This window comes from Eutrigla gurnardus (genome assembly GCF_963514095.1).
Source record: "Eutrigla gurnardus genome assembly, chromosome: 17".
NCBI classification, from domain to species: Eukaryota; Metazoa; Chordata; class Actinopteri; order Perciformes; family Triglidae; genus Eutrigla; species Eutrigla gurnardus.
In genome coordinates, this window is record NC_139928.1 from 20,240,501 (window position 1) to 20,258,801 (window position 18,301).

Below are 18,301 nucleotides of genomic sequence, written 5' to 3' on the forward strand. Positions count from 1 at the left end.
GACTGTGTTTCATAACTCATGAGCTGCGGTGCGTTGGGTCAGTAGAGCCAGTAAAACACCTGCTCCGGAGGTCAATACTGCATCGACACACAATAAAGCATTAAGAGCATGGGAGTATCTGAGCCAGGACAGATTGACCTGTGACTGTGGCACAAAGACTTTTCATCATTTATGAGGCTGAGTGCCCTTCAACAAGCTCGCCCTGCCTGGTAAACACACACACACACACACACACACACACACTCCACAATTAGAGCCAATTATATCCTAATCAATGAAGGAGATTCACATTCTCCAATGGAAATCTGATAAAGGCTTAACAGCCAGGGAGGTCAACCTGAACCCTCTCTATTCGTCTCCATTACGGGGCGGAGAAGGACAGCATCGGCTTTTAAGAGAGAAACACAACAGGACAGTAACGACAAGTGGATCTGCAGGGTTCACACACACTCTTTAAGACCGGAGTTATCTACAGGGGAGACTTTAAGGTCCATGTCCAACCTGTGAAACCACAAATGAGCAATGAACAAACGTACGCCTAGGGGCTCGGAAGATCAGCGGTTCGATCCCCGGCTCCTTCCGGGCCACGTCATGAAGTGTCCTTGGGCAACATACTGAGCCTTACATTACCCCTGAAGGTTGCTATAGCAACTGATGCAGACAAAGCATGTTTAGCTCCCCTTTTATGAACTGAACCAACTGAACAAGAATAAAAACTGGATTTTATATCACTGTAACTGTTGCAGCAGATGTCGGTACGTCTTTTTACTGAATGATTGGCAGCATCTCTGATTCTACTGTTACGGATCCCTTTGGGAAGATCTGGATCAGGTGATCAGGAGCTGAGGCTGCACCTGTGATGGTCTCCCTCAGCTGCAACCAATCAGTCAGAGGTTATATAAGGGAGCTGCAGGTCCCAGATCAGTGTGTGTGTGTCCGGAGGGTCAACGCCTTCAGTTGGCTCTCTGGGTTGTGCGTTTGAGTGTGTTGGAGTGTGTGTTTTTAGTTTTCACCATGTTGTTCCTCCTGTCCAGCCACTCAGATTATTTGTTTCTGTCGTTTTGATGGAATCAGTGTGTTTTTATTTCTCCAGTCACCTTTTTGAACCCGCTAGTTGACCCATATTTGTGCTATCATGCATTGTTTGGTTTCCCAACCTGCTACTTCTGTCCTTCAGGCTTTTATTTCTGGGAACGTAACACGACTCAACTGACAGGAAGGGTTTTTCTGTCTCAGCTGCTCTTAAAGTCAGAACAATGACCTGATCAAGGCATTAAACTACAGAAAGATGGAGCTTAAAAAGAGTTTGTCCCCAACGTCTTCGGTTTCCTTAAACACCTTGTGGACTGATTTTTATATAAAGAACCAGTTTTGCAGAGAAAATCCCGATGTCCTGTCTGCCGTGCTAATGTAACGCAAAATACCGTCTTAAGTGGAAACCATCAACTCATTCATCCGGAGGCTTCCTCTCCGATCTGGCTGCTAGTGGCCAGCGTGCCGTTTGGAAATGACTCTGTTAGCTAATGTTACAAAGTGCCATCGGGGGGAGAATGTACGAGAATGTGTGTGTTGGGTCTTGATGGCGACACCTTGCATCATATCGGATTACTTTTCAACATAGAATGAAATATCAACCTGAAGCCCCATTTTGGAGAGAATTGTGAAATAGTCATGAAACACGATCTATTGGTTTTGTGTCCATGTTTGTCGCTCCACCAATGAAAAGAGACAAATAAAAGTCAGATCCCTGAATATGCAGTAGACAGAGTTATTGACGTGGTATTAAATCAAATCCACTGGTCTACCGGCATCCTAACGGGGAGGAAGTGGTCAAGTATTGAAGCCCGCCTCTTGCTTGATTTGATTGGCTGCCATGGCCGAGTGTGTCATTGATGAGCAGTCTGTACTCTGACTCAGAGCTTTGTCTTTATTGACTTTTAAAATGGCGGCTACCAACAGACGAGTGGTAGTCAACACATTTATAGTGTTTCTTTTTATCGGGGGCTGAATGTGTCCGAGGTTGCTCGATGAAAACAGAAAGGCCTTCAATCAATTTCCAAAACCCCTACTTATTATCTCCACCAATCATTCCCGTTGCTCTGAAAGGATTGTGATCCGGTCTGAATCCTGGAGAACTCGAGCCTGTTGGAATATTGATTCTGACGACCGAACAACCAGACATTTAGATGCTGCTTCGAGTTTTTAATTCAAAGTTAAAGGCTTCTAACTCGTCTGGATGACTGGGGGGGGAAACAGCACGTCCCTTCCCCTCATACATATTTTAAGTTGGCTGTAAAAGGGTCTATTAGTTCCCTAATAGGCATATATATGGTGTTAAAATATCTCCTTCTATCACACTAAGGAAAGTCAAATTTCACACTAAGCTGATAAAAAACAAAGTGAAAGGACAAGCAGCTCTCCAGTAGAAAAAAACCCTCAGAAATCCACAACCATCGGGTCGGTACCATCGTATACCCGGCAGAGACCAAAACCTGAGCTCTTTGGGTTATGAACGAATCAGTGATCTGTAGTGTTGGTTGGTAGAGTTTTGATCTCTGTGGGATCCTTTTTTCATGATTGATGGAAGGTGGATCGGTCTAACAACTTGACTTGCAACCGTGAGCCTGGTGTTGGACGCCGGCTGTACCGGAGTGAACCGGTTTGTTTAGAGAGACCGTGATGTTTTCCTAAATCTAGCGTCGTGGTTTTGTTTCCGAATGTTTGTTTTGTAACATTATGTTGTCAGACTGACACAAACGATCCATTTTAAATAAAATAAATAAAAGTCGTGCTGAGCGACACAAACAAACCCCGCTACCGTCACCACCACGCTACCAATGCTAATTAGCTACTAAGAGGCTGTAAAGTGGACCTCGAATTACGAAGCTAACTTTGTTACTCGAGGCTTCAAAAGTCGGCGAACCAACGGGTGACGTCACCATGACTACGTTCACTTCCTATACACAGTCCCTGGGTGGATACTTTTTCAGTGTGTCCTGTCTCACCCTTGTTACTTCACCTGAGGACGTTCAGTCCGCCCTGCTGTAGGAGACCTGACAGGCATTTATCTGACGCTAACAAGGCCTGTATTTATCTGGCTGCTGATATGAACCGTCGGACAGTCGATGGCTGTGTAAGGTCAAGGGAGCGCAGTGATTAGAGGGCCCGAGGAATGCATTAACAGAGTCTCATGACTGACAACGAGCTGCCTTGTCGTCATCCATCATAGCCGTGGAGCTGGCCTCCTCGCCGTAGGGCTTTATTTATGTGGGACGTAACACGCGCCCTTCCTGTCTGTGCCTCAGGTGTGACGAGTGCCGGCTCTGCTACCACTTCGGGTGTTTGGACCCCCCGCTGAAGAAATCCCCCAAGCAGACGGGGTACGGCTGGATCTGTCAGGAGTGCGACACCTCCTCCTCCAAGGTGAGTGTGTGCAGCAGACGGTTCAGTACAGGCGTTGCACATCGTCTGAGGATTTTGCATAGAAACGTATGTGCTGGTTGTTTTTACTCTACATTTGTTGTTTGCTTAAAACATCAATGTGGCAGCAAAAGGCAGAACAAAGAAGCGTGTGGATGTATTATGAAGATACCAACATATTCATTAGGCCCCCACCAACTATATTTGTTCCCAGGAAAACTCCACAGGATACCTTTTAAGTTCTGCTCATGAAAATTGGTCATTTAGAATGTTTTATGAACCAAAAGCTTCAAACGCTGGAGGCTAGATTTACCTGGTAACTGCAAAGGTCTTTTCACTTATTGATATTCTGTGAAAATAGATTATTAATAAGTAAAATGAATCTCAAAAATAGATCCCTAAAAACAGGATTTCATTTTCATGGAAAAAAATTATAAAAATTATGCTGCACCGCTGTTTTTTTCCTCTTTTTCTTTAGTTGTGTGCTTGTTTTTATTAAATTATATTGCAATGAAGCGTACTGTTTAGCCGCCTCTCAAACGAATTGATGACTGTATACCCATTTCCATCTCTCTATAAAACTATCAGTCTGTCCTGTTAGTCTCCATCTATGTGGGAAACGGGGCCTGATTTGCTGCTGGAGCAGGAGACATTAATTATAAAAGCTATAGTGGAAATACTCCATCACAGGAATTAAATATTATCTAGAAAACCAAAAGGATAAAGCTCTTGTTAAATGTTGAGTGGCCCCCATGTAAAAATCTGTTAGACTTACATTTGTTTTGAAATGACTATAAATTTACTGCCATGTTTTTTTAAATTTGAGATTCACAAATCATACACCTGATGGTCTCTGTGGCATCATGAGTCATAGTTTTCATACGAATGAAGAAGAGCTGAATGCGAGCAGCTTGTTTAAGAGTCGGATATCAACATCTGTCTGCTTATCCGAAAAGGGATTTAGTTCCAGTCCACAAGGATTCCACTTTAACTTTGAATGAACCTCACAGTTCTGTCGAGAAGAAACCAGCCGTGCATGTTCAGGCCTCTCCATGAACTTTTATCCTGAACAACAAATGGGAGTTTTCGCCTTGCGTTACTGGCGCAAGTCTGACCGGATCATTTGTGTTTATCGGCATCGCTCGTTCGTGACACTCCAGAGAGGAGGCGGGGCTTACCTTCACGTAGACACCAACCAGGTTTCACTTTTGCTGCTTTTGTACATGTTGTGAAGTCCCAGATACGCCAGGAAACCAAACCCCATCCTGTCTGAGTCTATGACATCATCCAGAGGTGCTCAGTGAATATCACCAAGCTGGATTCACTGGAAGACGCACATCGGCTGGTTTACTACAACTGGAGGAACCCAAAATAAACTATTTAGCTGGGATTTAATTACAATAAACAGATTTTTAAAAAGTCTGAAGTCATGCTTTGTTAGGTCTTTCTCCAAGACAAGCAAACAACTTTTAAAACACTTGTTTTCTGAATGGAGTCTGGTTGATGGGTGCTAGGCTATGCTAACATTGTAGCTACTCCATCAGCACTCCAAATAAGGTCATCTAGACATAAATACAACAGCGATCATAGACAGTCTATAGTTAACAAGGCATACATTTCTACACATTGAAATCATCTCCTCAGAGGTTGAACCCTAAATTACATCTGCTCCCGACAAATTAGTTTAAATGAGTCCGTGGAAATCCAGGTAGGAAAACACAGGACTTTCACCCAGGATACTGCTGTTCATGTCCCGTGTGAAGGACCTTTTTGTTGAGGATTTGTTTCATCATCATTTTAAGCCAGACCATCATATTTATCATAAACATACGTCTTGTTTGATGGGATGTGATGTTTCCTCTGTTGCTAAGATAAAACAGATTGCTATCTTGACTGCAGGAGGTTACGTGATGGGGAACACTTGAACGTTATTAATCGAGTACGAAATTCACCGTAGAATTCAGATGAAACCGTATTTTCCCCTTCGCCCGTTGACTTAGTCACATGTTCTCCTTTCATGCCGTAGACCTTGAGCAGTAAAGACAAATAGTGGGTATTAAAGCGCCTTTCTCCCCCTCCGTCCTCGGTGTCATCTCCCTCGTTCTGCCACCTCTTCCTCATTCCCTCTGGAGTATCTCGTCCCTGTGAAGTTGCTCCCATCCTCCCCCCTCTCCCTCCTACTTGTTCACATCAAACCTCTCGCCGCCGGCTCTCTCTGCCCCGGAGCGGGTCCACATTTCACCGCTGACAGGAAAGACGCCTTTGCTGTGTCGACGTGACAAATTAGCGTGAAGGTTTTTTCACCCGCGCTCAACAAGCAAAGCGTTTGTTGTTTCAATCTGTGTTCTACTTGGGAAACGTACGTGAGGCGTAAGTGGGTTTCCGGTGCAGGAGGATCTGAAGTATTCGGTTTGAGTTGAAGTGGCATGTTTAAGCAACAAACGGCTGTTTCTAACGTTGCCAGGTCTACGTTTTTTGAAAGGCAGTGAAGAATGTGACATTTTTGAGAAAGCGGGGTGTTCAGACCTTTTAAGGCACGAGGTGCTCAGAGTGTCTCAGTAATAGCAAGTGTAGGGAGATAATTGACTCCACTAAGGGCATCTAAAAAGCACTCTGAGATGAGAGCTGTATTTAAGGAAAGTTTTATTATCTGCTTTTAAATGCCAAGTCATGCTCCGTTTTTGCCTGTGGGGGAGGGAGGGGGGTTTAAATGCCAGCATTAAGTGCACAATATTACTTGATCGCTGTGACGGAGATTCAGCTGCTGGCAGAGATAGCACGTCGGTCTCTGCTACCGAGAACCGAACAGGAAGTGATTGGAGCTCCCGCAGACTCTTATCTGAGAGGGAGATGGACGACGTGTGAAAGAGAGTTTTGGTTAAATGCCTGGTTTGAAATGCAGCTTGCTTTTGTATAGCGTGGAATATTCCAAATGTATGTAAGAATATAGATATTCTTCTCTATTTTACACATTTACCAAGATACCAAGCAGGTATACTGTCTATCATCTTACGTTTAGCGTGTTAGCATGCTAACGTTTGAGCACCAAACACAACATGGAGCAGAAATAAGGCGATGCCATTCATTTGTGGAGATTTGGTCAGACCCCAACTTATTGCACAAATTGAAATTGGACATGATGATGTCACTAGATGAGAAGTGAGAGGATCATCAGACGTTACATTTCATCCTAAGGAGACACGAATGTCGGAAGCAAATGTCATGACAATCCATCCAAACGTTATCGAGACGTTCTTTAGTAACGCTTGAGGAAAAGTCACAGAGGTTATTTGGATTCTGAGAAGAACGAACACGGTTTCTTCACTTTCCTCCTTTGGTGTGGTACAGTTGGACTGGTGAGAACGCCTGATGTTGGGGATCCCTCAGTCTCAGCAGGCGCCATCCTCCGGTTCTGAAAAAAGTGAAGCCAAAGCTAAAGTGCCTTAAACTTGTGTTCTCTCTACTGGCCATCAGGGGGCGACTCCTGTTGTTGGACTCAAGTCTTACTACTTCCAACAATCCCTCAGTGGAGTCGGGTTAAATTGAAGCCTGAATGCACCGACTTGGATGTGATAATGTCTCCCTCCTACGTGGCCGACCTCAGCGCTATTGATTACCGGCGGAATGAGTCCGTCGCCTCGAAGACCTTTTAAAACGAAGCCTTTTTAGATCAAAACACGAGTGAAGATTCAGCAAACTGAATTGCCAATTTATCGCGTCATATTTTTATTTTGTTGACTGCTGAGAAATAAATGAGAAAACTGACAGTTAATGAGCGTATTCCCCTTGGTCCATATCGAGGGACAGGAAATACGTAAAGGATTGTGGGGTTTTTTAGGAGACACACATGCTTCCTTACCATCCTCAGAGGTTGAAGGATCCTTGAATGAAGGAGCCTTCCTCGACTTTGAGAACGAGCCAATCTGAACCCGGCTACGTAAAGCCCTGATTGGTTGATTGTTTCCCCAACGGAGAAGCGCGACCAAACCAAACACAACAACGTTGATGTTCCTGCTGTAATTCTGCCAAAGAAAACCAACCCTGAGACAAAGTGCTCTTGCTGTCGTCTGTGACGTCGTGATGAAAGACAAAGCGCCTTCTTGCTGATGGCTTGTCCCCGCGATGAGCTGGCATCGTTGAGATTTGTCGGACAGCCGTAGTTCCAGAGGTTTACGGCGTTGCAGGAGAATGCAGCAGCTGCACATCGGTGCTCTGGCAGTCCCGTTCCTGTTGTGCAAAAAGGGGGGCAGTAAAAGGCTTTATTAGACAGGCTTGAGTTCATTATAGGCACTGTGTTTCTCTGGGTCTGCTCGGCTTAGATAAACCTCGCTCAGACCAAGGCCACATCCCTCCCCGCTGTCGCCCCGGGGCCCTCGCTGAATTGATTCCAGCAGTAAAGTGACAGCGTTTCCGTAATATACGGATGGCCTTTAATTCAAGCTGTTTAAGGCTTTATTTACACCCTTGCAGCGCCGCCTGGCATGCTGGGCTCCACGGTGAATCAGACCACAAGATTTGGATAAAAGGTTTGAAATGCCAAAAGCTCTTAAAGTTGCCCAGGCAGTGTTTAAAGTACTCAACTGTGAACTTGTGTGGGATGCACTACTTTAGCTGCACTCAGACTCATCAAAAGGATGGCAACTGTTGAGATTACCGTCCGTTAAAGTTTAATTTCCTTCGCTTCCTCCACAGCCATAGGTCCACTCCTACACAGCAAGCAGTTTGGATTTGCAGTACTTTTATGACCGCGGAGTAAATGCAGCCCCGTTCGTGTGTAGATGGCAGTTAAGGGTATTCGTCGCCTGTGTTCACCACTTAATGAGGCAAATGTTTGTAATGTTTTGATGTTTGTAGCGGAGGAAGATTACCTTTCCAGGCTGTGCCATCAATCACCAGCTCCATGGCTTGACCTGTGAAGACTGTAATTAAGTTAGCCTAATTAACTTAATGAATTGTCACACTTGGCTGCCTTTTACTATATCCAGTAAATTGAAAGAAAAATAGGCATCATTACTCATCAGACGTTGTGGTATTCAGAGTGAGGGAATGCTTTTATCTCCTCATCCAGTGGGTGTCGATCTTAGTGCAACAACAAAAAAAATCTAACCTTTAACCCGTTTTATTTTCTCAATGAGGCATTTTTCATTAGCAGGTTGATTGGTTTAATCAGTGTGCATTTATGGAATGAAGATAAATCCCAGAGTGCAATCTGAATTTGTTCTCTTATCTGTATTCAAGTTGAACGTTGGCCGATCAATAAGCCCCGCGGTCGAGGCTTTTACTCGGCCGTATGAAGTGCTTAAAGCATGAGAACCTCATCAATGATGCTTGTCGTTTAGTCATGGCCAAAGTTAACCACAGTTTATTGTGATTTAAAGGCGAGCGGGGCAGCTAAACTAGCCTGCAGGGAGCTCGGGACATGGTCAAGGGTGGCCAGGCGGGACGCCCAAGACGAAGAGGAAATCAATGGCTGGGAGTCACCTCAATCACTTTAACTAGGCGCTACAGACGCCCATGCCCCTCTCAGGGGCCAATTTGTGGAGTAAACAGGAGTGTGTGATTGCCGTCGGGGTCCCCGGTGGCCCCGCCGGTCCATTTCTCTGGACCTGAGTCATTCTAATAACCCTCTTAGCAGTGAGCGTGCATGAGGCCACTTTTCGAACCCCTTCAATATTTTATGGCTGTAAACAGTGTAGCCGACACTTTTTTCTTTATGGCCCTTTGTTAAGGTAACATTCCCACAAGTCCCGGCTCCTCCTCCTCCTCCTCCTCCTCCTCCTCCTCCTCCTCCTCCTCCTCCTGCTGCTGCATGGGCAGAAACGCCAAAGACAGGAAACAACGCTGCCTTCGACAAGTTTCACATTTCTGTCTGTGAACTCACCACAACTTGTGTTTACATGAAACAGACCAATGATATGAGACTAGAATGGTCCAGTTATATGTTGGTGTCATCAATACTCTCTTGTACCGTACAGGTTTCTGAAATGATGTCCCAATTGAGGCCAGTGGAAGGGGGCGGGACTTCTCTATAGTTCAACATTTTTGGAATGGAAGACAGAAAATGTAAAAACAGATCGATTTGTGGTTCTAGGTTGTTTTTTTGTGGGAAGCCAGTGAGGGATTTTCTCTTTACACCATGTAAAACACATTCACCACTTAGACAGAAGGCTTGTCCTCTTTGGTTTCATTCTACAAGACATTTTTTTGTCATTATCTCCCCGACATGTTGCGTGTTGGCAGCCTGGTTGGGAAATAAAACGGAGATACACAACCACTTTGCCCACCGGGCCCGAGCACTCAGACCTGTTTAGGAATCTCCGCTTCATTCCAAATGCTTCAAATTGGAAAGCGAGAGAAAGCAGCGCTACTTTTCCCCGACTGTATATCCTCTTCTGTAGTTCCCCGACGAGGAGATAAAAAGAGAAACCTGCTTGTGAATTTTACCTCTGATTAAATTAAGCGTCGCCTAGTAACTCTACCGCCGTATCAGTCATGCCTCACTAAAATGGAAATACGTTTCTTGAAGACAGAGAGCGAGAGAGGAAAAAAACGGGACATTAAAGAATGCCCTTTGTAATAAATGAAATGGGAATTGCAAATATGCGCAGTCATGAAATTTAATTGTGCTCTCTGGTGACTGGTTTGTGTGCTGCGGAGCGGTGGTGGTTAAATGTAGCGCGTAACGCACCGCCTGAACGGGCTAATGAAGCCGCTGTTTATGACCCGCTGCAATTGTGTCATCTCGTGAATGGCAACAAGATGCCAACACACACACACACACACACACACACATTGTGTGCTTCTATCTACCCAATGTGTTCTATTCTTCAGTTAAATGTATTAAATGTGCTTTAGGTAGAGGACAAAGTGGGGAATATATGCTCAACCAACACGTATATTTAAGTGCTGAGAAGAGGCCGCATGCCTGCCGTACATCCAACAATCTAACTATACAGCATGGATTCATGGTCGAGGAATGATATGAAATGAGCTGCAGAGAATTTTATGAAATTATGAAATGATGAACGCTTGATGCTTCGTGGTGGGAATCACCAGAGAGACACGATACCATCATGATATGATCTTATTCAGTAACTTTCAAAAAAATTCTATATCCATGAAATAAACATGCAATAATAATGTGAGTGAGACTATCTGTATTCTTCTGAAAAGTGAACAAATAACATATTTATTCTATAAAAAAGAATCACGATTCATCCGATTAAACGCATTTATATCCATTATTGGTGAAGCCAAAATGATCATTCTATTAATCTATTGTAGCAGATGGATTTAGTTGAATCTCTAGGACTGACAATCGATTAATCGAATGAATCGTTAGACCTCTACATCTTATTTGCGATACACTTATTATTATTGCATGTCATCATTTCTTTGTTTAAACTGCAAATTTGGCATCTCACAATAACTTCTACTGCACTTCCATGTGTTTGTACGTCAAGCAGACAGAGATATTAACAGTATGATAAAACATTGATCCTTGTGTATTGATACATTGCCACACAGAATACCGTGATGGTAAGCTGTATTGATTTAACCCGCCGCCTCTATTAATGGTCGTTATGTTTGGAGCGCTGCACAAAAACCGTGCTGAGCGTTCATCTAACCGAGCCTCGCGAATCCATCAGAGGTGAGAGGACGATGTAAAGCAGAGCCTGTTCTGCATCCAGACATTGTGCAGCGTAAGACACACTCATAAATAAATACCATGAAAGCAGAAAACACGATAAGAGAATCGGTCACCCTAATTAGCTGCTAATTCTTTGGAGTACTGCATGAGCTTGATAAAGGAAGGCAGCGCTTATTAAAGTACATGCTGCGTTGTACTTTAGGATTGCTTTACGGCGTAAATTTAATCTGTGTGTGTGTGTGTGTGTGTGTGTGTGTGTGTGTGTGTGTGTGTGTGTGTGTGTGTGTGTGTGTGTGTGTGTGTGTCTGTGTGTGTGTGTGTGTGTGTGTGTGTGTGTGTGTGTGTGTGTGTGTGTGTGTGTGTGTGTGTGTGTGTGTGAGTGTGTGTGTGTGTGTGTGGCAGCAGGGATGTGTGAAAGCTGGACTCTTCTTCCTCGTCCCTACAGCGAAGTCTGCGTCACATGACCGAGACGGCGCTGCGCTCCTGCCCTTTAAAACGCGACCCCCAACTCGAAGGAGAGAATGTGGCATTTCATTATCATACATGTATATGTAAGAGCCGGCGGGCCGCCAGCCTATGGAAGATGAGCAGTGAAAACAACCCCCGTCCCCCCCCCCCCCCCCCCCCCCCAGAGGGGATTGATGGAGATATCCCACAATGCCAGAGAAGCGTCAGCTCCTTCAGGCCCAGCGAGGGAGGAGCGTCCTCCTCCTCTTCGCTCTCCACAAAGCAAACGTCTTCCAGCAGGAAGCCACTGATCCGTCCCCCCAAACCTTTGTAGTCCACAATGAGAGACCGGAGCCTCCGTCCTCCGATCTGGATCCATTAAAACACCAGTTAGACTCACGGCAGTGTGTCAAACAGTCATGAAATTCAAGCTGCTGCTTTACAGAGACGGGAATTTATCATTTTTTCTGTCACACCCAAATGAAACGCATCAAGGAGACGATGTAACGTCCACACCGAGTGACCTAGTATTAAAAGTATTAAATACTGAGAGACGGTGTTGGACACTGTGTGTCCCAAAGTGCATTCCTGGCCAATATATATAATATATATATTGCATTAACAAAGAGCCAATTTTCTCATAGTTGGAGGAGACCAAAAATGGAGCTAAAAGACAGCGAATATTGAACATAGTCAGAGTCAAACGCTGAATCTCTAATAATAGCACAGTCAGAAGTAAATCAGTGTCTAAAAGACGATCAAATAAAAGTTAGGGGATGTCATACGTAGTTAAATCAGTTCTGTCTTCTTCAGTTTTTCTTTAGTACATTTAAAATTACACAAATATGCATCAAAGAACTCACAGGGAAACGATATTGTAGAACCTTTTTGAAGAGATGCAACAAAGCACACTTTCTGAACATCCATGAATCGGTGGATGTTTGTTGATTTTATCTTCTGATCATTTTCTGATTCCCATGTTGTGTAATCTGGCAACAGAGGGTTGCAACCACAGTAGCAGCAACAATAGAAGAACAATGTAAACCACATACTATCTTAGTTAGTGTTATTATTGACAATGACCCCTTTCACAATAAAGGCCCGATAAAGGTTTAATGGTTAACTGAATGGATACGGCTGTTTTTGTTAGATATTAATTGCCATATTTCTAAGTGGACACCAGCAGGACTCCAAATGAATACTAATGTTGCTCTGTGGCTGTTGGATGTGCACATCGGGAATTGTTTGCTAACAATTTACGACGTTTCCATCTTCTTCTGAAGCCCCAAAGTGGCCCGGAAGTCAGGAAACGCAGCTTTAACTCACGTTCCTGTTCTCCAGAAGGTTTACATCATGTTTTAATTGCAGGGCGACGGTTCGGGATGCTCCCCAGGTGATACATGCACTTCAGATATGACTAACCGCTCCTCTTCTCCATCTCTCTTGCGCTTTAAATTGCACGTCGCACACAGGCAATTTCTGTGGACTCACTCCATAAGCCCGACTATAAGGGCAGATAAATGAGGAGTGCGCCCTCGCGGAAGGCAATGTTAAACTGGAGTATCACTCCCAGCGCAGCGTTTCACCGAGATTCAAAGAAACATGAAAACAAATGGAGATCTCTCCCCGCTGCTGCCCTCAGACTCCGGCGGCGGCTCTGCAGGATAATACCGGCCACGATGAAGCGCTGCCTTCCCTCAGGCAGACGCAGGTGTGATGGGTGGCTGGCGGGGTTGGAGAGTGGAGGATAAAGAGCACATGAGAAATCCTGCGAAGGCCCCGGGAGGCCAGGAGGAGGACCGGTGTCACCCTGCTCCCCAGGGACACGCGGTAAATCAGCGGAGGAGGCACATCTCTGACTTTATGAGATAGTTAGCATGCGTTGGCCCCTCCTCCCCTCTTGTTTCCCATTTAAGAGCTGACTGGCCCTCCGATAACGGATGGCGCCACAGGTAATTGGAAAATTGGCAGGCTTGTCAGGGAGATTTGGTGGATGGCAAGAGCATATACGGTGGCGGAGTTCATGAGGTGTCACACCACAGCTAGATTTATATCGGCCCCGTGGACCGGCACCGCAAAGTATCCAGAGTTCAGGAAAAAGTAGAGCATTTTTCTCCGGGTGGAGACCGCATATCAAGACTGCTCCAGAGGCGCAGACAAGGTTCCCGTTAGTAAAGAGATAATATATGGGCCGTCCTTTGCATTAACCCAAACCTTAATTTACTGCCGTGCACATCCCCCTCACTCTGATCCATCCGTACCGAGATCCAGGAACCCGTTCATCAGCTCAGTTTCATCTTCTGTGGAGCCTCAACGTCCAATCTGCATTATCAAACGGTGTTTTTTAACATGGTGGATGTATTTTTACTGAAGGCTTGCCAAGAATCTTCATTTCACCAGTCAAGACAGTCAGACAGGGACTTTCATCCACAGTTAGCTCATCACAGGAAAGGGGGGTTAACTGATTCAGGTCCACATCTTGACATTTAAGTGTAAAGTATTTAAATTCTGCATATTGTGTAATAAATAAACGTTAGTGTTGCTTATTAGCTTATCTGGCGTCAGCTGATGTTCATGGAGGTAGCCCCTCTTATGAAAGCAAGAGGACAATTAGTGACACACAGCCCCGACCCGTTCAATTAGCATTTGTAGCCGCTAATGCTAATCACTAGCACACAATCTAAAGCTCAACTTAAAGTAAACTCAAATTCCTAAATATGAGTTTAAAGTGTGTTTTGTGACTGGAACGCTGCAGACATCAGCATAATATATGACCAACGGCGGGTCCCCATTGTAGACGTATTTCCTGTCTCGGCATCCTGACATGACTCAGCTAAATTAGCTTCAGACGAGCTGCTAAATGTAACCTGAGCAAAGTAACTTACATATCTCACTTTAAAATTCCTGCCCATTTGGTGTTAACATGCCATGAGATGTTGAACATGATATCTGCTAAACATCAACATGTTAGCATTTAGCTCAAAGCTCCTTTGTGCCGTGGAGCTAGCGTTATGAAGATAATTTCCCAGTTTTAATTACAACCCAAAGAATCTTGAGAACAAATCCTCGGGAAAGTCTTTTGTTTAAAAAAAAATGTCCTTTTTATGCCCAGGAGTGTAACATGAGTCTATTGTTAAAGGTTGATTCTGGTTTTATTTAGCACACACACACACACGCTGCTTCCCTGGTGTTTGGTCAACGTTTTCTATAGGCCTGGACCAGATTGTGCCGGTATGAGTCTATCTGAAAGGAAATAATGTCGGTGCTTTTCATGTGAGTACACAATAGGAGTGAAAGCATTGTGATTGACAGAGAATTAGAAGCTAACTGCTAGCTGGAGGAAAGTGGCTTCATGGGGAGCTGCAGGTCCTGGTCCTGGCGATCACACATTCTGGTGTGTAGATGTGTTTATTAACCTCTGGATGACGGGGGTGGGGGGGAGGGGGGTAATTGTATCAGTCAGAGTCGTTTAATCACTGCAGCTCTCACCGCCATCACTTTCACTTTGTCTGTTTTACTAAATCAGCTGGTTGAGGCGTCTCTGTGGGTCACTTTCTTTTTGTTGCCTGTAAAACTCACGTGTACATTTGGGAACGCTTTAATGTTCTTTCTGGAACTGCTTCCAGAATAATGGTGGAACCCGCTGGTTTGAGTGAATTATTCATGAGTCAAATACAGTGGATCCATTTTAATCTGATCAGTGGTCAGTCTATAGAGCCGTCATTCATTATATCACAAAGGAAAACTTGTTCCATTTAAGCTGTGCAATTGATTTATTTTATTATTATTATTTTTTATTAAGACCTCAAGATAGAGTTAATGTTTTCTGATCACGTTTGAATTGCACCAATATATACAGATATATTTGTCAATTAATACTAATGTTTTATATATATATTAAACAAACTTTCTTGACTTGATTGAAAATGATCTTTTGACTTGATAACCATCACGTGTTTTTTTTCACGTTTGTACGTTTTGACGTATCAAAAGGTGACGGTGTGATATTTACTGTGATTCCAGGAAGAAGAAGAGGAAGAAGAGGAGGAGGAGCAGGAGCGGCTGGAGGAAGACGACTCCGTCAAAGAGGAGACGGCCGAGCAGGAGATCCCCAACTTGCCCTGAGCGAGAGGACACGAACGCACCGCCGCTCCGTGGCTTCACCTCCAGTCTTTTCTGTTCAGACGATATAGCACACGTAACTTTCTACTAGCCTCCCAAAGTTTCTAGACAGCCAGCAGTTAGATCCACTCCACTTAGTTTAACAATCAGAGGTGTATTTTGGAGAAGAAAAAAACAAAAACACTATTTAAACGGTGATATCTGTAGATTCCAGGGTAGAGTTTGTACTTTTTATGGACGAGGATGGACAGTTTTCAGATATCTTCATAAAGCAGCACATCGAGCACAGACGCACCACTATGCTTCTTCTTCTTCTTCTTCTTCTTCTACAGCCGAGATGTGTGGCTGCTAATGCCCAGTCACCTGATGTATTTATGACACTTTCCATGCAATCTATTTTCATACACTAATGATCATCAGACAGTGTCACCACAGAGTATCCTCAGTGTCCTGTTTACAAGACGAAGCCAGCAGAGTCTTCGAACGCATCTCACTCGACATTTGACTGGAGGATTTTATTTTTGTATTTCACGCATATCTTCTTACTTATCTACGTATTTTCTCACTTATTTACACGTATGTGAAGTATTGTTTCCGTTTTATCTTTTGATTTATCTTGAAGTGCTACATACCAATCTATCTGGATTTGTAATAAAATGTTTAGGGAACGTGTCTCCACAGAGATTGTATTCACATCCTTTGTAAAAGTAGGATTTGTTTTGGGATCTTCTTCTTTTCCTCTGACCTGCTAGTAGTCTGTGGTCCAGACCGGGTTTCTGGGCTCCCTGGGGATCATCACACACAGATGAACAGTTGTTCACAGCCTCATAATCTCAAATCCACTCTCAGTCAACATGGCCGATTTTACCCCAATTTAGGAGTAAAGTTGATTTGAAGTGATGATGACATTTACATGACTGTTATCAGAGAGCCAACACACAGATTTGACCAGAGACTACTATCAGGCCAACGCTGTCAGACTCTCTCAGTCAATCTGGAATCATCCCTTAAAGTGCCAATAAATCTCAACTGCAAACATTCTCCTCGCTCCTCCATCACTCATACTGGATGGGATCTTTGAGATCTATCCATCAAAGGGGCTCGTGGCTTTTCTTGCTTGCTGACCGACTGTAGTGAAACAACAGGAGCCGTTCATGATTCTTACATGAAGCCTGAAAGTTTCATTTATATTAATAAGAATGAAACAGAATTACACCACAGGCTGCAACACAGGATTTTGATATTTTAATATGAAAAACCAATTAGCTTTGTTAGAAAGTGGATAAAAGCCTGAACTGTATGTAAGAAGTGGGCGTTGTCATGGTGACGTCACCCGTTGGTTTGTGGACTACGGTTTTGAAGCTTCGTGTTTGACATTTTGGCTGTCGGCATCTTGGATTGTTGCTAACCAGTGAAGGAAGTGACCATATTTGGACAGTGGAGGAGCGACGGGTGGATCTGATGAACACAAGCAGCAGAGCAGCATCCTTACTGGATCCATGTGGATTCTGGTGTGAAGCTGCTAACAAAGTTAGCTTCATAATTCACAGCTAAGTCATCTTCGTAGCAACCTGTCAATCACAAGGTAGCCCCGCCCCCTAAAGCATCCCCTGCTTTCTGGTCTGGTGGACTCTAAATGGACCATAATGTACTAAATGAACATCATGCTGGATTGAAGAAGACTTGAACCTAGAGATTGAGACCATAAACTCATGTTTACTGAGATAATACATCAAGAGAAAAGTAGGACCATTTCCTCATAGACCTCCATGCAATCAGAATCTAATGGCCAGCAGAGTACCGCAGTTTAAGGCACTTTAGCATTGGCTTCACTTTTCAGAACCGGAGGTCGCGGGCCTGATTCATGATGCAGACAAGAAAAAGCGTGTTGCTTTGTCTTTGGTGTGTGCGTTCAGATGTGTAATAAATATATAATGTCAGACATTAGTGGATAATGTCTCACGACATTATTCAGTCTCATCGAATTTCACTGGGCCAAAGGGTTTCCATCTTAATGCTGAGGATTTAACACTTCCATTCACACAGAGCACACAGTAGTACAGTACAGATCCATGCTGAGCAGGGGGGGGCGGCATGTCTTTACACCCCCCTCACACTGTCCTCCCCTCCAGTGTGTTTCTCAGATCTTCATATTCCATCAGCAGTCAGACGCGGGATGTCAACGCTCTCGCGTTCTGACATTAAGGCATCGAGGGGTGTAATTCCAATTTGTTTCAAAGGAACTATTAATTTGCCCATTTCAAGGCCAGGCAGGAGGGAAGCCCTGTAAAGACTGCTGAACCATGAAAGACATTATCGGTAGGTCTCCGATTTTTGGTGAAGAGACGTGTAGAATTGATGACGGGAGGCGTCGGCGCCTGCAGACATTTGAGCCGGGCTCCCCGCAGTCGGGCTCCCAGCATGCCATCTGGGAGCGATGTCATTAGGCGTATGATAATAGCGATGGGCACATTAATGACGGAGTGGCCCGCTCTGCCACCCGGTGCCCCGCCAATCTCCCATTTACACCCGCAGCATACTAAACAGATCCTGATCAAGAGAATAATACGCAGAGCGGGAGCGGTGCTTAACAGCCAGCGCTCGACGCAACACAGGAAATGCTGCTCGCCGTCCGTGTTACATCCTCGCCGTCTCAAGAGG

General features: G+C 44.4%; 1 protein-coding gene across 2 annotated transcripts in view; it reads left to right on the forward strand.

Moving 5' to 3' along the window:
* Positions 1-16,308, forward strand: part of phf14 (PHD finger protein 14) — a 56,443-nt gene extending 40,135 nt beyond the window's left edge. For both annotated transcript variants that reach the window (XM_084032430.1, XM_084032431.1), the window contains exons 17-18: positions 3,306-3,423; positions 15,542-16,308. In XM_084032430.1, coding sequence (XP_083888556.1) covers positions 3,306-3,423; positions 15,542-15,643 — 220 coding nt within the window. In that variant the 3' untranslated portion in view covers positions 15,644-16,308. The remainder of the gene's footprint in view (positions 1-3,305; positions 3,424-15,541) is intronic.
* Positions 16,309-18,301: the final 1,993 nt, after the last annotated feature.